Below are 26,292 nucleotides of genomic sequence, written 5' to 3' on the forward strand. Positions count from 1 at the left end.
AGCTGACACTGCAACATGCAATGTTTTCCATGAGCTCATTCTTGGACCGGCGAATATCCGCTAAAAATGATAGCCCAGACACAGGACATCTCCAGGGAGCGTTTTGGTTTCATTATTACTACAATCCTAGACACGCGGAAGCTTTCAGAAAAGTGGGTGCCCAAATGTTTGAACTGTGATCAGCGGAAGGAACGAGTTGAGACATCCAAAGCCGTTTTGCGCCATTTTGAAGCTCTAGAGGCCTTTTTGGCTAGGTTAGTGACTGAGGATGAAACTTGGATGAAACTTGTCACATTTATGATCCTGAAACCAAGGAACAGTCAAAAGAATGGTGCCACAGCGGTTCCCCGCGGCCGAAGAAATTCCGCACCCAGAAATCGGCCAAAAAAGTGATGACTTCCATTTTCTGAGACAAAGACGGCATTCTGTGGGTGGACTATTTACCTCAGGGATCTAGTATAACCGGACAATATTATTCTAACTTGCTGGACCAGATGAAGGAGGCAATTAGGAAGAAACGTCGAGGGAAGTTGGCCAAAGGGATCCTTCTGCTGCATGACAATACACCTTAGCATTCCTCCAACGTAGTGGCTGCCAAACTGACGACCCTGGGCATCCAACTTGTGAACCATCTTCCCTACTCACCAGACTTAGCCACTTCGTACTATTCTGTTTCTGAATTTGAAGAAACACCTGAAGGGTATTCGTTTTGAGGATATTAAAGGTGTCAAAAGGCTGCTGAGTGCTGGTTTCACGCCCAATCACAGGATTTTTATTTGTACAGACTAGAAACGTTGCAATAACGATGCACTAAATGTATCAGTTTCAGGGGAGAATATATTGAATAAATAGATAATTTCAAAACTCTGGCTACATTCTTTGTAGGCAAAGCCAGGAACATTTTAATACCCCCTCGTTTACTGTTGTCCCAGGAAATTAAGGAAATGTGGCAACAATAGCGTGTTCACGTAGTGCCGATCATACTCTCGACTACTTGGATCATACCGAAAAAAACTACTAGTGGACAGCGTTCCGTGCATCTATTTAGTGTTACAGAAAAGTGTAATCATTAATACCTGCAGCACAATTAGGAAATCCCTACAATGAAATAGTTGTGTAGCTTAGACCGCACCAACTATGCCACCAAACTATTGTTTCGTGGCATAATTGGCGTTAATGTTTTCACATACCATTTCATCAACCTCATTTTCCTCGTTAAAATAAATATAAAAACATTTCTACGTCGTAATATAAAATGAATGATTTATATTTATCACTTATTAATCAAAAATTTTGATGTTACAATACATAGCTTTACGGTATTTTTAAAATCCCACAACATACAAAGACGCTTCGATGTATATTATATTTATAAACGTGATTTGACATCATTGTTTTGCTTTTGAACGAAAACAAAATTATTCTATTTAGAATTAAAATAGGTTTGATTATTTAATAACGTTAATAAGATTAATTAATTATTTATTGTTAGTAGTATAGTTAATTTTATGTAATGATTAAATATTTAAAGTCCTTTAACAGCATGTATGTAGTATTTAACAATAGAGAATATCCGTTGTATAATTGTTAAATATTTATCCTCTAATCATCCGAGTAATATGTATTTTGGCTCTGGATATGTATGTCAAAAGCACTTTGCAAATGTGTGGTGTATGTAGTTTGGGTTGTATTTATCTTTATTAAATACAAAGTTGTATGGATCTTCAGATCAATATGAATCATTATATTGTTTGAAATAAAAACTTCATGCAGGAAAAGTACAATAAAAATATTATTCCGGTAAAATACACTTGATAAAAAACAATAAAATATTTAGTTTATCATTATTATGTTACAGTTTTATTTTATTAAAAAAGAAATAAAAAAGGAATCGCACAAAAGACATCTCAGTATAAAATAATCAATATTAAATACAAATAAAATACAGTAATATTAATTAAATTATTTTTATTTTTACTTACCGGTACTGGAGCTGGAACCATGATAATTACAATTATAATAACCGATATTACAATTGGAAACACTTCCACTAGATGGCATTGCCTCCACTTAATTTACACCGATGGAACAAAAAGTAGAAAAACATCAACACCTATAAATAAACAAATATCATTTTATTAATATCATTGTAATTATTATTGCAGGATGCATACTATTAGCATTTTATAGCACATCATAATAATAAAAAAAAAATAAATAAATAAATATAATACGTAAAATAAAAACTACTTTCTTTAACAGCTTAACTTTTTCTGGTTTTCCACGTTTATGCCTAATCATAAATTTCTCAAGTAAAATAATTTACAAAGTATAAACAATTTCATACTTTACTGACAATCTCATTAACTAAACTCACCCCAGTAGAAATTTTTAAAATTTTAAAGTTCTGCTAAATTTTATAACAAAGGAAGAAATACACAGATTCAATCAATTACACTAAATTTATTTTTTCTATGTGTAAGTTGCAATTTGTTCAACTAACGAACAATAAGCTACCCCCTCCACGGGTCCAATGAGTTTCCCCGAGTCCTAACTCAAGTTATGATTACATATCATAAGTCAGATTATGATATGTGTAATATGTAAATGAGGTATAGTCTTTTACAGACTCAGGCTGACCATTCCTGAGACGTCTGGTTAATTGAACCTGAACAATGAAATTTCAACCCACCTGGTTCGTCTAGTGGTGAACACGTCTTCCCAAATCAGCTGATTTGGAAGTCGAGATTCCAGCGTCCAAGTTCCAGTAAAGACAGTTACTTTATACGGATTTGAATTCTAGATCGTGAATACCGGTATTCTTTGGTGGTTGGGTTTCAATTAACCACACATCTCAGGAACGGTCGAACTGAGACTGTACAAAACTACACTTCATTTATACTCATATATATCATCCTCTGAAGTAACACCCGAACGGTAATTCTCGGAGACTAAACAGGAAAAATAGAGAATCATGAAAGTACTCTGTTATCCACTGTCTAGTATTCAAATCTGTATAAAAGCAATTAAATTTTTCTAAGATTTAAACCTCAGAATATTCGACTTCGAAAATCAACTGTTAAACAACTGATTTGCGGCGATGAATAATGAAAAAAATTTTTTTTTTTTTTAATAATAAATGAGCATATTCAATTCTAAGAGGGAATTTTTTTTTGTTCATCAATTGTGGTAACAGTAATGAAAAAAACATTGATCACAAAGAAATAGAATATCTATATCAACAGTTTTAATATTCCCGCTGTGTTATGTAACATTTAAAAAATTTTTGAAAATAATATAATTCAGCTATAAACCTTTCTTAACCAAAAGACGTCATAATTGTAATTAAATAAAACATTTAAGTAAAAGGTATAACTTAAAGAAAGAATGGTTTTTTATTAAAATAATAATAATTTTTTTTCTTTGTTTATATGGGTATCAACTTCTACGGCCATTAGCCCTCGTCATATTCTTTAAAATAGGGTTTCAATCAGTACCAGGTTCCTCATATGTAACCCACCGGGTTGGTCTTGTGGTTAACTCGTCTTCCCAAATCAGCTGATTTGGAAGTCGAGAGTCACAGCGTTCAAGTCCTAGTAAAGCCAGTTATTTTTACACGGATTTGAATACTAGATCGTGGATACCGATGTTCTTTGGTGGTTGGGTTTCAATTAACCACACATATCAGGAATGGTCGAACTGAGAATGTGCAAGACTACACTTCATTTACACTCATACATATCATCCTCATTCATCCTCTGAAGAATTATCTAAACGGTAGTTACCGGAGGCTAAACAGGAAAAAGAAAGGTACCTCATATGTAAGGGTGTAAAGGGTTTTTACATTTTATTTAAAAACACCAAAATAACTCAGAACATTTAAATACTCACATACAGAGTGTTTCTAAAATGGTGGGCTGGTTATACTTTTTCGGATTCTACTTGTAAAACTAAACAAAAAATATCAGTAATGTCTGGTACTGCTGCATCATAGATGTTTATGTGATTTAACTTTACAAAACGTCATAGTACTCATATAAATTTATTACAAAATAAATTATACTTAATTTTCAGATCATATTGGTAAGGCCAATATCTTATCTATATTTTTAAAATTATATTTTAAATATAATCTATATTAGCCGAATGATCCTGTATTCTTATTTCAATATTTTTATCTTTTGCAATACTTTAATTTTGTAATTATAATTAATGTCTTTACAAATAGTTCTTATCTATATAGGCTCGCTCATTCGATAGGTTTAATTTTATCTTTAACAGTTCCGAAAACAGAAACTAATTTCTTACACGTAATGAAGATAACACTAACGTTATGATTTATTAAAAATTCTTTTACCAATCTGCCGCTGACTGTAGCCTAACACAGCCTGGAAACTCGTCACAAATTTGATAATTTGAAACCAAACTTTTAAAATATGTCTGTAATATACAAAAAATAGATAAATGGGAAGAACTTCATTAACAAGAATGTAAAAGCTTCATACGAATAGAAAGATATGATATCGAACAGCTATTTTAATTTTAAATATTTTAAAACTTTTTTGTTACCAGTTTTTATGGTAAAAACCTGTAATGATTATGTTCCTTAAATTTTGTTTAAGGGAGGTGATGATCGAATGAGAATATGTCTGTGATTGGCTGAAGATTATTGCTATCTACAACTTTCTTGAGATAAATTTTTATTTTACCCAATCCTGCATAAAAAGCGTGTGCTAGGTGGGTGGAAAATCTGATTTGCAAGTTTCAATATTTTAATCAACTTTCCGGTTTTGATTAATTTTGTTTTATTTTTTTATAAACAGAACTATAATGAGGTAGATTTCATACGAAAGCTACCTATTGTAATGGGACATGATTCGTCTTCCGGGAAATTTCGACATATCTTCGCGTTTCACATCCCTCCAGACCCCATAACCACCGTCAGTTCAAAAGTTTATATATACATTTACTTCAATTTCTTGTGGACACGATAACTGCCGTAATTTTGTGCCAATCACTTTCACATTGATAAATAAAATATAACGACCCAAAACTAAGTAGAATTCGTTAATGAGCAAAATCGGAACATGGGGGGTGAAAAAGGAAAATGTTTTTCGATAAAACAAAATATCACTATAACTATCTTACTAAGTAAAATATCGAATTCGTTTAAAGTTCCTACTATTCTTTGAATAAGGGCCCTAAAACTTATCTAAGTAAAGTTTTTTTTATATCACCAACCATTGACCCAGGAAGAGGAAAAAATGGGGTTTCGAAGACAAAAAAAAATCATACCTTACTTAATAGGGGCATTATCGAATCGGTTTAAAGTGATCGTCGTTAGTCCTCTAAACATTACCTAAAACGTTTGTCTGTAACAATTTTTGATATGAAAATGAAATGTCTCCCGATGAAAATACCCGGGAGACATTTCCATCATTTGTTTACTCATCTTCACTGGCGCCTCCGTATTAGGTTTCTTCCAATTTTGGTCATCTACTATAATTTGCAGGCCTCCCAACTGATTAACCGTTTCCGAAAACGCAATCCCGGCGCAACACCGAAGGATACAAAATAGCAATAACAAAATTTCAAACTAGATAGTACTAACAAACATTTTTTATTTATTTATATTCTATTGCCTCTTAAACAACCGTTGATCGCAACCATGACAATTTTGTCCCACCTCAGATACTCAAATCCAACTCTTGTTGCCAAAATAATCAAGAAATTTAATAGAATTCTAACAAAGAGCATACACTGACTCTCTCTGATCTTTTCCGCGTTCGGGAGCGAGGTACCTTCAGTATCTACCAATAATGGTTGGTTTAATAAACTAAATGGCCATTTACTTTGAGAATCTACTTTTTTTTTGTAGTTTTTGCGCGTTTTTTTTTTTTTTTTTTTTTTTAATTTTCAGTTACTTTATTAATTATTTAGCATGACTTTTTCCTTATACAGGTGACACAAAAAACAGGAACTATTAAATTTTCTCTATACCTTCCCAACTATCGTCGGTTTTTAAAACATTTTTATGATGAAACATAACACGTTAATTGTTCCATTGTTCCATGATGACTGAATGGAAAGGTTGCCTTTGCATAAAGCAACCAACTGCTGCCAACTGTACATGGCTGCTACTACCACATTTCAAAACTTCACGTTTTTTTGGGGTTAAATGTATTTATAAAACTAATTTAACATTTTTAAAGTCCCTACCTTTAACGAAAATTATCATTTTTTTTAAACTTATTCCCTCAGATGTAGTAAAAGTACGTAAGTTTTGCAACACTTTGTATTATTTTTTTTTTTAATCTATACAAGTCCTCTAATAATGCCCTCTCAAAGTGGAAACAGATTTTGCTTATAATTTCGTGATCTATAATAGAAAAAAATTGAGGGAAATACAAACTACATAAAATAAATAAAATTTGAAGACAACTTATCGATAAATCCAATGAGATCAAGGAAAAAATAACAAAGAAGAAAATAACTTTTTTTAAGTTGTACGTATTAGTTACAAAATTTAAAAATGAATTACTATACTAAGTAATATAGAACAACTGATTAACTAATATTAATTTAGAAAATTCATTAGTAGAATAAAAAAAAGGTATTAACCTTCAAAGTGTAATTAAAAATAGGTAGAATTAATCAATTATGGTACGGTATCAAGCATATTGTATATATTATACAAAGACCATTGTGTCATAGGCTATATTGATATCCATGTGTATGCTCAAGAATAATCTATGGACTTATATAAAACTATAATGCCCATGACATTTAAATGACACCCATAATACTACATTGTATTACCGTAGTAAATATAATACTCTTTTATATCTACAAATAAAAAAGAAAAAATGCCATAACAAAAGGTTAGAAGAGAAATAATGGAACACGCTTCTGAAAAGCATATTTTTGAATAAGTATGTGCCTTCTTAGGAGATATATATATATATCACACACACACACACAGGATATCCGTGCAACTATATACAAGTAGTGGTCTGCGAGTGCCGGCACTTGATTTGTAACTTGTCACCTTTTTGAATAAGTAGATCTTAAAATATTGTCGTAATAAAACGAAGAAAATTTAGTTAAGATGTAGATTAGATAATATTTTTAAGCTCTATCAAATTTTTTAAATTTATTACTAGATTAAAAACATATTTTATAACACTTATAACAGTTGGCATTGTTATTACTATGCGGTAATAACTGGAGGATACAAATGGAGGTCATACAAAGATTAATGAAAGGAATCATTTAGATTTACGAACAATATGAGCCTGTTATGAATTATTTTGTAATGAGGAATGATATTAGATGAAGAAATAATAAAATTTAAAATCAATTTGATTCATTTTCAACCTTCGAGATACGAATTATAGAAATAAATTTTACCAAGAAGAGAAACCCCATTTAAATTTAAAAAATATATATAACTCCTTGTAATAGTTACTTTAAATTTTATTTGGTATAATATTTTTCTCTCTAAAATTATTTCTACGAATTCATTCTGAACTTTAAAAAAATTATAGACAAAAACCTGTTCGAAATAAAAAATGGTTAAAGGTGTTATGAGTTTTTAATTTCATTAATCTTGAAAATTTTTACTTAAAATATTCCAAAATAAGTTCTATAAATAAATAGATTTACAGATAATATATATAAAACTAAATAATAGTATTAAAGCACGGTTAGATTCTATGAATTTATTATTAAAGTTAAAGTTAACATTCGTTTATATTTTGAAAGTAGAAGTTCTGGAAGGAGGACAAAAAAAACCCTAAAATAATTTAAAGGAACGTTCACTAATTAAAACATTATTTTCAGTATATACGACGTGTGATAAAAAGGTTAAAAAATTTAATTTTTAAAAAGAATTTACTTCTGCGAGTTTAAGTAACGTTTTATCCAAGTTTTACATGAAATGTCACGACAATTCTTTGCTCTAATAAAAGACTTTATTTTTTCGGCAAAACAAAAAGCAAATATTATCTAAACGAAGGTACGGCCAGACTAATATGTCTACAGAAACTGGAGTGGCAACAATCGAAAGAGAAGACTTCACTCTACACAGCTGTCGGTCGTAAGAATTTGGCGCATGCGCGTTCTTCTGTTGCAGCATTAGTCTCGTTATTTAATAACCGCGTTTCGTATATTACTCTTCAAAATAATCCTCCACAGATACGAAAATTATGTCCGGGTTTCTTCCAATCCTCAAAACAATTGTAGAAAACATTTTTTGGTATACCCTTAAGTTCACGCATTATTTCAGCTTTTATCAGAAATCGTTGACCTTTTTTAATGTTCTCTTAATCAATGGGAACAAGAAAAGTTGTACAATGCTATTTCTAGAGAATGCGAAGCTTGCAGTATCAGTAAGGAACTATTTTGGATAATTAATCGCAAATTAATATTGTAATACGATCTAAAATCCAAAAATTGTTTGCCCACATTAGGAAGAGTATTGTTGTAAAAACTCCGGAGTTAGAGGAAGGCGCAGAGATAACGATTCTTCGAATCGGTTAATTTGATAGCTAAGGGTTGTAAGATATGGTAGTGGATGGAAGAGGTCATACAAAGGTAAGTTGTGTAAATACACTGATGGAAATATCTGCCGAGGAATTTGCATCGGTAGCATCTTGATAAGAAGCCAAACTAATGACTGTGCTGTGTTATCAAGTTTAGGTAAAGACAAACAGGCCTAGGAACGGAGAAGGTAACCAACTGGGTTGGTCTAGTGGTGAACGCGTCTTCCCAAATCAGCTGATTTGGAAGTCGAAAGTTCCAGCGTTCAAGTCCTAGTAAAGTGAGTTATTTTTATACGGATTTGATAACTAGTCTGTGGATACCGGTGTTCTTTGGTGGTTGGGTTTCAATTAACCACACATCTCAGGAACGGTCGAACTGAGACTGTACAAAACTACACTTCATTTATACTCATACATATCATCCTCTGAGTACCTGAAAGGTAATCCACGGAGGCTAAACAGGAAAAAAATATACAAGGCAGAAGATATAATTTGAACTCTGATTTTAATAATCCAAAACACTCTGCAAAATGAAGTTCGACTTAAAGAAGTAGAAGTTCGACTTTAAGAAGTAGTATACTGAATCATCTTATAACATAGAATTGACGGTATTATTTTTTAAATGGATAAATATATAATATAATTTTTTTTAATCTAATTACCGGATGGTAAATTTCAACCGGATTCTATCCATGGGATTAAACAATTAATAATTAAATTCTAAAACTATTTTGACCTTCTTTTAAAAAGTAGGTTATGCTAATTTTAATAAAAATATAATAAAAAAATTACTTTAAGGAAGTCTCGGGAAAAATATCATTAATGAATCTATTGTTTTAATGACACAAATTTTAAAATGCATCTAAACAAATATGCTCATTAGTTTTTTCTCATACATAAATCAGATAAGATTAAAATAGAAAATAAAACAAAACCAACACGTTCAAAACACATGAACGGAAGTCTGATGTAAAATATCAGTGTAAATATGTTATGTTTATAATTTTAATAACAATGCGGGAGTATGTAAGTTATTAACTTATTTTAAAACGTTTTGTAATAATAATATAAATGCCATAATTCGTCCATAATGATTGAATAAACAATAGGAAAGTTTTAAGTTAAATTTACACTGTTAAACTAAACACAATATAGATCTCTACTATTCTGTTTGAAAACATTTTAAAATTTCATTTGTATTCAAACGCCTAAAAAACCATAATATATTATTGTTAATATAGTCTCAGAAAGTCAATTACTTTTTAAGCTTTTATAATAGCTATTAAAACAAATGAATGAGTACTTTGTTTAATCTTTCTCTGCAATTTGTTTTATGTTTTTCCATTCCAAAAGCCTGAAAAAAACTTCAATCCATTGTACTACGATCCATTGTAATACGAAAGTATTCTTTCGTCTTTCCTAGTATCATTTATTTATTTTTGTTTAATGTTAATTATAATAAAAAAAAATTAATTGTAATTTATTGTTAAAGCAGAAGCTGAACAACAAATTAAAGAATTATAATAACAGGCTGATAAAATGGGACTAATAATCGCATTTGAGAAAACGACTAATGATAAAAACTGCCCGGATTTCCAAAAAAAAAAAGAGAAAGTGGCTAATTTCAAATATCTCGGAAACTGGATCAGCTGGAACTCTTTAAATAAAAAAAAAGCGTTAACAGAGAGCGAATAAAATGATGAAAAACACCTATAACTTACCGATTTTATCATGGAACTCAAAATTTTGATTTTATAAAACTGTAATAAAGCCGAAAGCACTGTATTCGAGAGAAACCCTAAGATTGTGTAACAAAGATCTACTAGAAAATCTAGAAAAAAAAGAAAGGAAAATTACAAGAAAACCTTTAGATCCTAAATTTCAAAATAATCAAGTAAAATTAATTCCAAATAACAAACTTTATACTAAAACTGTAAAATTGTCAGACACGATAAGGAAAAGACGAATTGCATTTTACTCCCATTTATTTAGAATGAATAACATAAAAGATCGACTAAACAAATTTTTGACTTCTTCCAAAATAAAAAAATAAAAACTAAAGGCAAGAAGTGGTACCACACAAATCCAAGAAGACCTAAAAAACTGAAGAAATTATAAGAGAAACAGAAATTTTTAAAATAATATTAAAATATGAAAATAAAAGGCTCCAAGAGCCGACAAACTGAAGAACAACACAAATGAACTTACTGAAGAACGAAAAAAAGAGACATCAGAAAAAATGAAGAGGTACTGAGCAGATAGAAAAAAGAAATTACGAAAATAAATAAATGATCTAACATTTTCCAAGGTGAACTATTCGGTGAAGGAAGGAATAAAATACATTTTTTTAAATACACGATGTCAGGGGGTCTAGTGGTAAACGCGTCTTCACAAATCAGCTGATTTCGAAATCGAAAATTCCAACGTTGAAATCCTAGTAAAGACTTTTATACGGATTTGAATACTAGATCGTGGATATTAAAACTGGACCACCAAAGAACACCGGTATCCACGACCTAGTATTCAAATCCGTATAAAATAACTGTTTTTACTAACATCTGTTTTTTATCTAGATCAGCGTTTCTCAACCTGGGGATATGAAAGTGGGGGTCGCGAAATTAGTTTAAAATTTTACACGTAAAGAACAATGAAATCAATTAATAAAAAAAAATTAATTTATTATAAACATTTACTTACATTCCCAAGTACTCATATAAAGAAAATAAATTAATGAGATGCTTGCGTTTGTTTTTCATTTAAAAGATTTTCCATACGTGGAACTGTGTTAGAAACACACAAATTGAAATTGTTTTCAAGCGAAAAAAGACGATTCCTATATTTAGTTTTTAGCAACCATAGAAAAAAACCCTTTTCACAAAAGTAAGACGTGGCGAAAATATGAATATTTTCAGTACTTCTGTGACTAAATTCCCATATTCACTTCGACGAGCAAGCCAAAACGTATCTTCAGATGTGAATTAAAACTGAAAAGTTTTATCGGCAGACATTTCGATGAGAGGTTGTAAATCTCAACTGGTAAGTTAGCAGCTGTAATAAAGTTTTCATTAAATGAATTCAGTACCCATCGCTTGGAGGAATCATTTATATGTAGGTTTCATTGGGTTGTGGTAGGGAAGGGGTGGTCGCGAAATCTTCATTATATATATATATATATATATATATATATTTTTTTTTTACTTTTTGGGGGTCATGGAGCTTTCTTTCTTTTTCCTGTTTACCGTCCGGTACGTTCAAATAATACTTCAGAGGATGATATGTATGAGTGTAAATGAAGTATAGTCTTTTCAAGAGTACAGTCTCAGGTCGACCATTGCCGAGATGTGTGGTTAATTGAAACCTAACCACCAAAGAACACCGGTATCCACGATCTAGTATTAAAATGCGTGTAAAAATAATTGACTTTACTAGGACTTGAACGCTGGAACTCTCGATTTCCAAATCAGCTGACTTGGGGAGACGCATTCATCACTAGACCAACCCGGTGGGTTGGGGGTCATAGAGCTAAAAAGGTTGAGAATCACTGATCTAAAAGAACAACTTGTGCTCTTAACTCGTAAAGGTAAAAAAAACTCTATACCCCATTTTTGAAATGATCACCGTACTTTCCCCTTTTATGTCGCGGGGAAAGTAAAAGTTGGATTATTGAATTATATTTTGTTTTAATATGTTTTTGTCCATGATAGCGGATGCCAGTAAAAAATTGCATCACTAATTGGTGATGATGGTCATAAAGATAATTTAAAAATTTTTGGAAGGAAGCTTTTGCAACAGTTAAGTTATAAAATTTGCTTTGCGTTGTTGTAAAATTTTATATTTAAAAATATTGATATTTATTCTTTGTTAAAATTTTTACAATTTTATTTGTATAAATGTATAAAATTTTCTTTTACTGTAAGAGATACTAATCTAAAATTTATATTTTGTAAAATTAGAATTATTTTTTTTTTAAATAACAACTATTACAATTTCTTCTTCTAAAAAAAAAAAATCTTAATATTAAAAATAAAATAAAACATGCATTTTTAAACTGAAGTAAAATAGAAACCCATTTAAAATGTGTCTCGCCGGCCAAATTTAAAAAAAAAAAGTGTGGCAATAATCAATCACAACTCAACATTTTACGCTGTTTAAAAAATACAAGAATTTCTATAGAGAAGTATTCTTCCATTCAAAGTAGAGACCGTATTTCAAATACCGATATAAGAACATAAAAATGTCAAGTTAAAACCGCATTACTCAAAGTTTTTTTGGATTATATATTACGAAAACTATATAAGCTTATATCAGTCTAGAATATTTTGCGGTATTGCAATACTTCTGTATACTTTGAAATAGAGGTAGTAACAGGAATGAATTTTCAAATATTTTAATATAAGAAACGTGAAAAGTAAAATAAATCAACTGAAAATATTTCAACTATGTAACTATAAAAAAAAAACATAAGAAATATCTACCATGATTTTAGTATAAATTACCAAAACAAGAAGTTCTTTAAATAATACAGTTTAAATTATACAAACTCATAATAAATATTTACCCAGCCATTGTATAAAAAATGCCTTGCAGATATATCTTTTGTAGTGACAGGCCAAAAAAACCTGAAAAAAAGAACCTAAGAGTAGATTTAACGCAAATGATAACAAATGAACATAAATAATTTTATTAAATATTCTTATTCTTCTGAAATAAATACTCATTATTAAGAAATAATGAATCACTTAAAACAGAAAAAGTATGTATAGCTCATTAATAATGAAGTATTACGTAGTTAAATGTTTTTTCGACATAATTACATCATCAATAAAAAAATATTATTAAAAACGAACACAATTTTTTTCTTTTCTTTTTTTAAATTTAATCCGTTCTAAAATGAAAAAAAAAACTAATTTTATAAAACTTTTATCATTGACGATTATTATAAAATATCTTTTCTTTTATCTTTTTAGAGCGTGCGGGTGACAATTTTGCATGTAGCATAATTTAGTTTTCAAATTTTTTAAACATATATATATATATATATATATATCCTATGAAACTCCCGGTATGGATTCCATGGATATATATTTAAATCGGTTCAGCCGTTGAACTACTACGATGGAAAAACATACATATATAACACACACCTAAATACATTACACCCCTTATTGAACAGTCGTTTAATAGATTGTTAACCCACCGGGTTGGTCTAGTGGTGAACGCGTCTTCACAAATTAGCTGATTTGGAAGTCGAGAGTTCCAACGTTCTAGTCCTAGTAAAGGCAGTTACTTTTATACGGATTTGAATACTAGATCGTGGATACCGGTATTCTTTGGTGATTGGTGTGTGGTTAATTAACCAAACATCTCAGGAATGGTCGAACTGAGACTGTACAAGACTACACTCATACCATCCTCATTCATCCTCTGAATTATTATCTGAACGGTAATTCCCGGATGCTAAACAGGAAGAAAAAAAAGAAAACATTATTAAAGTATAAACCACATTAAGTATTTTTTTAAAGTAAATTAAAAATACTCTAATTTTTCAAATGTCTAAATTTATTATTCTAAAAAAATATGTTTTTAATATTTTACAAATTCTTACGATATTTTTAAGTTTGTTATTAATAAAAGTCTTTTTTTTTGTTTTTCGTAGACTTTATTAAATCAATTTTCTTAGAATAAAATTTTTTACACGTTCTGATAATAAAATTTACGCATTTATTATTAGTCATTTAACAAAGCTGTTGTACTTCAAACGTAGAAAAGCGGTTTTCATCACCGAATTTTTCTGTTTTACGTGGGGTATCATGAAAACTACGGAAAATACAGTTCTTGAACTGTTTTATTCGATTTTTCAGGTCTAAAAACATAAGAAACTATAAGTTTAAAGCTAATATACCGAAATTGTTTCTGCGGTAACTGAAATCCGTGCGAAATATTTCGCTAACCGAAACTCGATAACAAAGCTTTTTCGGACATATATTTGTAGGAACTTTTTTCATTATTTCAAGCTCGAGAATCGGTTCCAGATTATTTCCCTTTTATTTTGTATTACCTGCATATATATATATATATATATATATATATATATATATTTATATATATATTTATATATATATATTGATATATAAATATATATTAATACTAGTATATACCATATATATTATATATACTAGTGTATATAATATATTTTAGTATATTTATATAGTATATCATATATTTAGTGTGTATATATTTGCTATAACATATTTCAATTTCAATTTTAAGTGCCCCCTAATATTTTTCTTATTATTTTCCTTTCTTTCATTTGTAGCTTTTCGATTTCGTCTATCTTATTCTGACGTAAACACTCAGAGACATACAAACATGCAGATCTAATAACTATATTATAATGTCTAATCTTTGTTTTTCTGGAAATTAATTTTTTATTGTATAAATGTTTTGTAAGTGTTACAAAAGATCCATTTTACCAGCTTTAACTTTATTCGATTCTTTATCTAAAGGATTTGGTTTAATTATTTCATCTAGATATTTAATTCAAAATCTTCGGACATTTTTAATATTTGTCATAAATTCAGTTTTTGACATTTGTAAACATGTTTTTTCAGTTAACATTTTTAAAAGAATAATTTGAATTTCTGCAGTTTTAATATCAGGGGACAAAATTTCCAGATCATCTGCAAAGGCCAGCAATTGATTTTTAAGATTTTTAACCTTACTTCCTTTTTTTTTAATTTTTTAAACAAAAGGGGCGACCGGTAGCCGCCTAGAAGACGTTGCCTCGGTCGCACCTGTATGTCGCGGCGTAGACTACCCATCCTGACTCAAGTCCCAAACTGAACCTCCCATCTCAGTCTCCCTGGAAAGTAAGAACAATCCGACCTCCTCTTCTGGATAGCCGAGATCCAGAAGAGATCTCTCCCGGGCGGCTGTCCTTCCCGTTCCTACCCTACTTGGGTCCGGGTATGCTCCCCCCCCCCCAACTACCCTTTCTTCATTTTTCTTTTCTTTCCCTTTCTTTTTCCTGTTTAGCCTCCGGTAACTACCGTTTAGATAATTCTGCAGAGGGTGAATGAGGATGATATGTATAAATGAAGTGTAGTCTTGTACATTCTCAGTTCGACCATTCCTGAGATGTGTGGTTAATTGAAACCCAACCACCAATGAACACCGGTATCCACGATCTAGTATCCAAGTCCGTGTAAAAATAACTGGCTTTACTAGGACTTGAACGCTGGAACTCTCGGCTTCCAAATCAGCTGATTTGGGAAGACGCGTTCACCACTAGACCAACCCGGTGGGTTTAAAGAACACCTAACTAGTTTCACATTTCCTAACTTTAAAATCTCGATCAGTTTGTTGCATTCCCTAATTACCTTTCCTAGAACTACATTAAACAGTAAGGGCAACAAAGCATCACCTTGCCTCACATCTGTCTTGATTTCAAAAGGTTCAAAGATTAGTCCTTGAAATTTTATTTTTGAGATGGTATTTGTAAGGGTTTCTTTTATTAAATTCAGCGTTTTATCGTCTACTCCAAATTCCTCTAATATGTTGGACAAAACCTTTCTATCTATTGAATCATAAGCCTTTTTAAAATCCCCAAAAGTGATTCGAATATTTGGCTCCTTTTGCAGTAATCTCGAATAATTGTTTTTAAACTAAAATTTGCTCTGAACAAGACCGTTCCTTTCGGAAACCTCCCTATTATTTTCCAATTTGGATTCTAATTATTTTATAAATCTCCCTAACTGTAAAGAACCAAAAGAAAAATTTACAAAAATTGAGCCTATCAAAAAATCCTCGATTCAAATGAACCAGATTTAAAACAATTAAAAGAGATAATTAAAATGTTTAAAATAATAAAGCATTTGGTTAAGCTTCAGTTGTTACCGAAATGTAAAGGACGCACATGAAATAACCAGTGAAAGTTTAGGAAAGTTATTTGTTTAAATCTGGAAAGAGAAAAAAATTCCTGATGATTGGAAAACTGCTCTCATACACCCTCTCCATAAAAAAGGTGATAAAAAAGACGTAAATAACTATAGAGGCTCGTTTTTACCTGTAATTTATAAAATGTTCTTTAAAAACGTTTAAATATGATGGAAGAACAATTAGAATCCAAACTCTGGTCAAACTTTCACAATTATCGCTGTTATTCACCGCTAGAGATCAATCTGTCCTTTTCAAACATAACCTTGGAGGCTGATAGTTCTTTATATTATTTTTAAAAGGTATTTCACTAAATAAATAAATAAATGAAATATATAAAATGACTCTTAAAATTATTTTTCTTAAAAGTACACGTAATAATAATCTCCTTTCAAATACCATTTACAATCACCCATTATAATTTTTTTTAGCCATTTGCTATTATCTTTACCATTTAAAAAAACCGGAAAGAGTTGCATAACTAGGTAATCACAGTTATGCAACACTGACAATCAAGGGCTTTCCCTTCGACAGGCTAAGAAAATTTAGTCAGAAGGAAAATTTAATAGAAGATTAAAGGATGTGAATTTGCAAGTAATGAAAAAAAATTATTCCACTTTTCAAATATGGGACATGGTGACCGTATCACCGCACCACCTGTAACCAAAATTAAATTACATCGAATATCTTATACAGAAATAATCGTACCAAATTAAAAAAAAAACTGGTTAATCGAGTCTGAAGATATCAAGAAAACGATAAGAAAAATATTACGCTTATTATTCCCCAATTCTGAATGAAATTGGATAATCTAGAGAATTTGTAGTGTTGTTTTATAAAGTACTAGCTGACCCGGCAATGCTTCGCTATTGATAGATTTGATTACATGTGTATATATATATATATAGATTAAATTAACACAATTGAAAGTTTGATAAAACATTAAAAAACTGAACATTACGGGACTTCACAAAATTTAACCTTAACTTTTACCCTATTTCCCCTTTTCAATATTTTCCTGTTTCTCTGTTTCCCTGTTCCCTATTTCATTCCCAATTCTCCCTTTGTGTTCCCCCTTTAACTCTCTCCCATTTCCCCTGTCCCTTTCCCCCACCCATTTGTCTTTTCCCGTTTCCCATTTTCCCGCGCGTAAATCGGTCAAGCAGTTTTTTAGTCTACAGCGAGCACACATACGAATATTGACTTGACCCGATCTGATCTCGACACATGCGCCACCTAGCGGGTATAGTTTTTGCAGAAGTTTTTCTTTTCACGTAACTAATATATATTCTGAATATAAGAGAAATCGCGGACCATAAATGCAATTTTTCCAAACATCTCAACCCCAGCGCCATCTAGCGGGTCCATTTTTTGCAGAGGTATTTGTTTTCCATGTAAGTAAAACGTTTTCTGAATATGAGCCAATCAGATTATAAATAAAATTTTTCGAAATATCTCGACCCAGCGCTACCTTTCTTTCTTTTCCTGTTTAGCCTCCGGTAACTACCGTTTTTAGATAATTCTTCAGAGGATGAATGAGGATGATATATGTATGAGTGTAAATGAAGTGTAGTCTTGTACATTCTCAGTTCGACCGTTCCTGAGATGTATGGTTAATTGAAACCCAACCACCAAAGAACACCGGTATCCACGATCTAGTATTCAAATCCGTGTAAAAATATCTGGCTTTACTAGGACTTGAACGCTGTAACTCTCGACTTCCAAATCAGCTTCAAACTAATTTAGAAACCTTAGCGGGCGTTCCCACAACAACTGACCAAAGTTTCATCGAAATCGGATGAATGGTATAGGAACGCATACGGGACAAACAAACAAACACGTTCATTTATATATATATATATATATATAAGATTTGCATATCCCAATAATACTCTATTAATTATGTGCTACTTTTACCATAGAAACCAAAGAATCTTTTTTGCACAAATATAAGTTGAAACTTCATTTCGATTATATACTTAACATGCTAAAAATGAGAGAGAATAGGTTACTAAAATTTGTTGGATTAGAAAATAAAAGAGCAAAAACTTCTGCTTAATGAATGGTCGGAGTTAGCTTTAAAGTTTTTACATCCACATAGATTTAACATTAAATAATGTAGCAAATTGGAGAGGCGAAAAGGAGAGATAGTTGGGAAGAATGAGAGATAAGTATAGAGGTGGTCTGATCTTGAAAGCGAAAGCTTCATTATATCGAACCCATTATAAATTACCGAATCTTAATCCGATAGGGGGAGGGGAAATAGTTATATTATGCAGGTAAATAGATTCTCGTCAATTAAATGGATTATGAAAGCAAGATATGGCCTGATCGATCTTAATTTTAAGCCGTGACGCAGAGATATAAATGTGCGTTGTTCCTATTGTAATACAGAAAAACAAGAGGATATTTTTCAATTTGCTGTTCGATGTCCTGACCTCGCCTAGTAGAGGAGTCGCTAGCTAAGATCAATCGAGCTATCACGTGATCTATTTATACATTATTTGAACAGAAAGGACTGATATAAACTGGCACTTATTGCAGAGATGCATAGCGTCATAGACGGGAACTAGTTCAGTTGTTCATTATGAACTGCTTAGAATTTCAATGTAAAATGATTATAATGTTACGTTTGATGGTGTAGCAATATTTCATCATTTTAATTTTAATATTGATGTCGATGTTTCAATATAATGTATTCAGTTCAGAGTTAAATTATGTTACAGTAATGAATTACGTTAAGTATGAATACTTATAGGTAAATTTACTTTTTACAAAACACCATGAACTTTTTGAAATTTATTCGAATAATTTTTTTTGTGTTTTTAAAAAAAAAATATTATAATAAATTAAATTTTTTTTATATTAAAAGTAATTGTTTTTTCTTATAAAGATAATTATAGTACGATAGTATTAGTAATAAAAATTATAATATTTTTGTATTTAGTAATATTCTATTTCTGTTTATTATTCTACTAATATTATTAAGTAGTATTCTTGTTTCACTGATATTATTATTTTATCTTACCTTAATAAATCGTCAGCAGAATAGTTAGAGCTTTTCTTCTGACGATTTTTAAATTAAGTTGTAGAATGAGTGGTAATTATATGTCGTGTATTATATATTGTAATTATTATGATGTATTTTTAAACGAAATATTGAAGATAAAGCATTATTTTTTTGCCCAAATAAATAACCAAAAAGAAATAATAATATTGTGAAATCGTTTCATTAGTCCAAGAATGTGACTTTGAGATACGAAATGAAAAAAAGGATTTTTTCCCTGATCCTTTTATAGGTTTGAGTAAGACCATCACTCTGATTAATAATACATTTTTAAGGTGACCATATCTCCATGTTTTCTTGAGAGAAAGTGACCAAAATTAAGCGGTATCAAGGCCCTATATATAGAAATCATCGTCTCAAATAAGGAACTACCAAATATGTTAGTGAGGTCCTGCCAGAATACAACTGATTATAGAAAACTAATATTACATGATATTGATTGTAATACTTAAACCGCCAGGTTAGTGTAGTGGCATCACCACTCGTTACCACAAAATCAGCTAATTTTCAAAGTCGAGAGTTCTAAAATTTGAGTCCTTGTAAAAGCAGTTGCTTTTATATGGATTTGATGCTAGACTGTGGATATCGGTGTTCTTTGGTGGTTGGGTTTCAATTAACCACCCCTCTGAGAAGTAGACGAACTGAGTCTGTTCCAGACTAGATGTTTACCGGTACATTTACATTTAGATTGCTGATACGTCCGGCCTGGTAAGCCGGTAGTGCTAATTAAATTTACCTATATACACACACACGCAGACCCGGCAATAGCTGGAAAACTGGTTGGAGAAAACAGATTGATTGTATAACATATTAAGTTCAAGAACGCATCCTATTTAATAAGCCTAAAACCAAAAAGAAAGTTAAAATACAACTTTTGACAAGATTTCCATGTTTCATCCTAGTTATACCAGAGTATGGGAAACTTTAGGAAAATAAAAATCAATTTCATTTCCTGTACTCAACATAAAACCATTATGTCGGTTACTTCCGGCAAAAGATTTTTGTTCCAAGTTGATCTCTTTATTTAACTTTCAAAAGATATCAGGAACTTCATAAACATTATTTAAAATTTTTGAGTTTAAAAACTCAACATATGTTTACTTAAAAATTTTAAGTAATGATACTTTTTTTCAATGAAATTATTCATTGGCTGGATTAATGTAATCACTTTTAAAAATAGATGTTTCAGACACAAACGTCTTCAGATTTAAAAAAATAAAATTATAAATTAGGAATTCATAGTTTAAACTTTAAAATAAAAAAAAAATTATTGAACCGGATAATCCGAATTTCTGATTAATCGAAAGTTGACTGTACGATTATATGCATACACAGAAAAACGATAAAATAAAATGAAACGATGTTTTATGAAACAAATAAATAACAAGAGATAAATTATCACTAATAAAATGTAAATTTAGCACTGATAACAGTTTTGTTTATTAAATTACACACTTAACAACACGTTGATTAAATTCAGAATGCCTTTTACAGGAAACCTAGATGACTACTCGTATGTCAGACAACAATCTGCTGCAGTGTCTCCTCACATCTTACAATTCATCCCCTATACTCTACTATGCTTTATCATTATTACAATCTTTCTTCTCCTTCCTTCTCACTTAATCACTCACTCTCTCTCTCTCTCTCTCTCTTTATATATATATATATATATACATTTACATTCACATGTTTCGAGGAATTCTCATAGAAAATGGCAGTTGTATGAGCAATACAGATGTTATACAGGTGATGAAAGGGTTAAATTAAAATTAAATACGTTTTACTTAACATTGTACAAATTAATAACAAACAACATTTATAATATAACATTTAAAATCATTTACGAATAATTAATTAAAACAAACACCTTGTTTACTTTAATTGTTTTAAATATTTCTGGTTACATTTGAAATTCAATAACAAAATTTTAAATTAATTTTTAGTTGTTAAAATAGCAAAAAGCTTGAGTAAGACATATGAGATAAGAGTATCATATAAATTAAGAGTATGGTTTCGGTTTGAAAAAATCTAATTTTTTAATATACGTATTTCATACCATGGTAGAATGTAAAATGAAGTCTACAATGTTATTAATATAACACCGTAAATTACAGGAATTTATCAAGGTCAAGTTTCTTGCTACAACAAACGATTAACAATAATAGTAATTTTTTTTATAACAGTTAATGTAATTTTTTTAAAGGTAAATTATTATTATGCATAGTATTTATTATACATGTATTTATTATATATATATATATATATATATATATATATACACATATATTAACAATCCATTCCGTATTAAATTAGATTTTTATTTTTATTAAGAGTAACGAGAGAATAAATTTCAGGAATGTTAGAAATAGATCTAATCATCTATCTAATAATATAAAGCATCAGATGACATCGCAAAACCGTTAATAAGGAACCGTTTCAATTATATACGCACAAATGTACTATGCAGTAAGTTATAGTAATTAACAATAAAACTAGATCGCTTGAGATGTCTTGGCAAATGAGATTATAATCAAGACAGCACTAGATGAAGTCGAACACATACACACAGAGGAGGATAAAATCTGCACGCAATTAGTCTTGTTGGAATGAAATACATTAATGCATCATTTAACATCCTTCCCTCCGTAGATTATAATTATACTTAATGTAGTATTAAATTACACTATACTTAACAGTACATCAACGTTAATATAATAGATTAGTATGATTATTAAAAGTAAAAAACAAAAATCATTCAGTAAAATGAAATACGTAACATATTATATAATTTTTTAAATTTCACTTGTAAAATATACGATATTCTGTTTGTTTTTTTATTTTTATTGTTACACGGAAACCAGTGAATGGATTTTTATAAAGCTTCGCAGAAAATAATTTAAATATGTTATAAAATTTCACTGTGGCAAATGTTTTTTATTTCAAACGGAAAACGTAAATTGAATTTCTAGATAAGCAATTCGTCTTTTTAAATGAAACATTTATTCTGTTAATATTTTTACATTCTATGCAACAATTTTTAGCATACCTTAAGCGACACATTAAAAATACACGTAAGCAATATAAAAAAAATCCCTTTCGGCACGCCGGAAGGCGGGGGTAGATTTCACCGGTGCTAAGTAGAGGATAAAAAGGATTTTCACCTTAAAGTTAAGAAAAACTTTAAATTTACTCAATACGACAATTGCATGTGAAAAAAGTTTCAATGTTTAGCGTACGACAAACCCCATCTTCTTACAATTCTAGCAATATTTTGGTCACCCCCATGACGTAAGGGTTGCTCATATCAAAAATTGCTTCAGATAAACATTTTAGGTAATGTTTAGAGGACTAACGATCATTTTAAACCGATTCGATATTGTGCCTATTGAGGAAGATTGATTTTTGTCTTCGAAATTCCATTTTTTCCACCTCCTGGGCCAGTGGGTTGGTGATATCAAAAAATTTTACTGACATACGTTTTAGGCCCTTATCCAAAGAACAGTAGGAAATTTAAACGATTTCGAAATTTTACTTAATAAGAAAGTTATAGCGATATATTTTTTTTCGAAAAAAACCCATTTCCACCTCCATGGTCCGATTTTAGCCATTAACGAACACGATCTATATTTTGGGACGAATTATTTTTAGGAAAATATTTGAAACTAATTGGCGCAAAATTACAGCAGTTAACGTGTCCATAAGAAAGTGAAATATATATAGTGAAATATATATATAGATACATAAACGTTTGAGCTGACGGTGGTTTTGCGGTCATGGGGAATGTGAAACGCCAAGATATGTCGAAATTTTCATGGTACCCATTACATAGGTAGCTTTCTAATGAAATCTACCTAAAACACTATTGAAAACAGTGAAGAAAAATAAGGAATTTAAAAAAAGAAAGGAAGAACTTTGACATTACTATAACTACATCTACTAAATTCGTCTCTATCTTAGAAAAAGTAAAAGATAAAAATAAAATTAACGGTAATTTATTTCTAGAGACAATAACTGCAATTTAGGATACACAGGGTAAAACAAAAAAGATAGATTCAATTAGGAAAAAGGAATATATGACTTAATTGACCAGAAAAACTGGTGGTAGTCAAACATTACTTTTAAACTGGTCATTGAATTAGTTGATTAAAAACAAGTGTTTTAAAATATGATGGTTACCAACTCCAATCAATTTTATTTTTGAGAGGGGTTTTCTGTTTGATTGATTTAAGGTACATCCTATGTTTCTTGAGGTAAATACTTAACTTACCAACCCGATATATGGGCGTAAATTAGGTTAGAATGATCAGTCTCGGTTGGAGATTTCAGGGGTTGAGATATTTTTAAGCTAAATATCTATAAAACCAGTTTTTTATATATATTTTTATAATTTTTATTAACTTTATATAATACGTTATAACGAGTACGAGAAATATACGTTTTATGGTATTTCGCAAGTATTTTTAATTTTTTAATTAATATTTATTAGTATTTGTACATTTATTTATTTTTTTAAATACTAAAACTAAATATGGTTGTTTAAAATTTAAATGATCATTCTGATTGTAAGTAAAATTTTTATAAATGATTAGCAGACCCGATAATGCTTCGCTATTGCTAGATCTGATATACTCAATATTCATATAAATAAACACAATTGAAAGTTTCATAAAACATTAAAAAACTGAACATTATGGAAGTTCACATAATTTAATCTTTCACTTTATCCTTTTTTCCCTTTCCACTCCCCCCCTTTCCAAAATTCCCATCCTTTCTACTTTTCCCCTTTTATTATCAATTTCCTTTTTTCCCGCTCGTAAATTGGTCCAGGAGTTTTTTAGTCTATAGCGGACATATATATGAACATTGCCTTTTATAGATATCAATAAAAGATAGTCTATATTATGTTTGTTTGTTTGTTTTGTAAATATCTCGACACCGACGCCACATAGCGGGTATAGTTTTTGCAAAACTTTTTCTTTTCACGTAACTAATATATATTCTGAATATGAGCCAAATTGGACCATAAATACAATTTTTCGAAATATCTAGACTCCAGCGCCACCTAGCGGGTCCACTTTTTGCAAACATATTTCTTTCTACGTAACTAATAAATACTCTGACAACTCACGAAAATTTATCGCAGTCGGACGAATGGTATAAGAACGCATACGGGGCAAACAAACATTCATTTTAATATATATATATATGATAGTATTTTCAGTGTTATTTTCCAATTTATCTCAATTACCGTTCATCATTGCTCTTTTATAACATTAGACAACAAAATATTCTTATTTTCTGATCTTAAGGAGAGCAGGATAATGTGTTGTACTGGGTGGCATTTGTTATCAACACGGCGTAATCACTCTCGATAATATTTGATTGGTTAAATGCATTTTACTAACTTCTGAACTTTTCTTATCAGAATTCTTATATTGTTCAAAACTATATTATTTCTTCAAATTTATCATAGCCTATTGTAAAGTAGGTAGAAAAGGGATGTGACTGGTAAGAAATAATGAATGTTGATTGGGTACGTTAAGGATTTTAAGTAGAGGGAATTTACACCATGGTCTAGTCGTTTCTCTTTTTAGTGGCTGGAAGGGGTGAAAATAAATTTTCTAAACGTTTTGAGGTATATGGAGTACAAAAATATCATTCACTTAAATTGAAGTTTTCTTATATAATTGAAGAATTATGTATAAGATTTTGCGGCTCAAAAATCTCCAAAATCACTAAATCGATTTCATTGGAATTTTCATTGGAGATATGTTGCAGTAATATATCTGAAGTTGTGCATGTGAAAATTTGATGATGATTAACTGAGTTGTAATTGAGTTACGCTCAATTTAAAATCGAAAGGATTTGAGTGAGGTAAATTAGAAGCGTGCTTCGTTACGATGAAACAAGTTGGATCGTGGAAACAAAATAAAATAAAGTCGTTCTTCTTAAGCAGTTCTGCACAAGATTTTTTTAGATTTTTGTACTTTTTTTAAGGCGTTGAAAAAGTCATTGACCCCCCCCCCCAACATAGTTTGCGTTGTATATTCCGAAAATAATAACGTTTGTCTATTATATTCCATACAGGTGATTTTTCAGAAACTGCACTGATCAATTTTTCACTTTCAATAGCCATGTCAAGTACGTAAAAATAATAAAAAAATAATATGATTTAAATAGTAAAATTTGTTTATGACGACTGTAGGGTGCTACTGACTACGAAAGGCTAATCCCAATTCGAGGATACTTGTCGCTTATTGCCAGTTGTACCCTGTTGTCGCACGTAGTCGGCCGCTCAAGGTCGCTAGCAATGGACAGAGTTCGTAGCACTCTTTTCATTGTGATCAGACGCTGTACTACGTACGTAATCACGTGACCTTAGCCGTTCTATTAGTGGACGTGAGGCCTTAGTCGCTCGTCTGAGGGTACCACAAAAATTAATGAGTAATCTGTGTTCAGATTAAGAGCTATCCTAGCTGTTTGCAGAAGTAAATTTTTACTGCAGTTTGTGTTATAGTTTTAGTGCAAAAATGTGCCGGATTAGTCTAGTGGTGAACGCGTCTTCCCAAATCGGCTGATTTGGAAGTAAAGAGTTTCAGCGTTACTTTTATACGGATTTGAATAAATACATCGTGGATACCGGTGTTCTTTGGTGGTTTCTCCTCTCCCCGGTAGACCAGACCGGTGTCTGTTACATTGCACTCATGAATGAGTAACTTAGCGGGGTTCTTTGAGAGAACTCTC

The 26,292-nt window shown here is 30.5% G+C and overlaps 1 protein-coding gene across 2 annotated transcripts in view; it reads right to left on the minus strand.

Annotated features, from left to right (window-relative positions):
* The window catches only part of ASPP (Ankyrin-repeat, SH3-domain, and Proline-rich-region containing Protein), a 1,120,014-nt gene extending 1,117,901 nt beyond the window's left edge, over positions 1-2,113 (minus strand). For both annotated transcript variants that reach the window (XM_075377013.1, XM_075377010.1), the window contains exon 1: positions 1,983-2,113. In XM_075377013.1, coding sequence (XP_075233128.1) covers positions 1,983-2,003 — 21 coding nt within the window. In that variant the 5' untranslated portion in view covers positions 2,004-2,113. The remainder of the gene's footprint in view (positions 1-1,982) is intronic.
* Between the last annotated feature and the right edge of the window lie 24,179 nt (positions 2,114-26,292).

This window comes from Lycorma delicatula, chromosome 10, assembly GCF_047948215.1.
Source record: "Lycorma delicatula isolate Av1 chromosome 10, ASM4794821v1, whole genome shotgun sequence".
Classification (NCBI taxonomy): domain Eukaryota; kingdom Metazoa; phylum Arthropoda; class Insecta; order Hemiptera; family Fulgoridae; genus Lycorma; species Lycorma delicatula.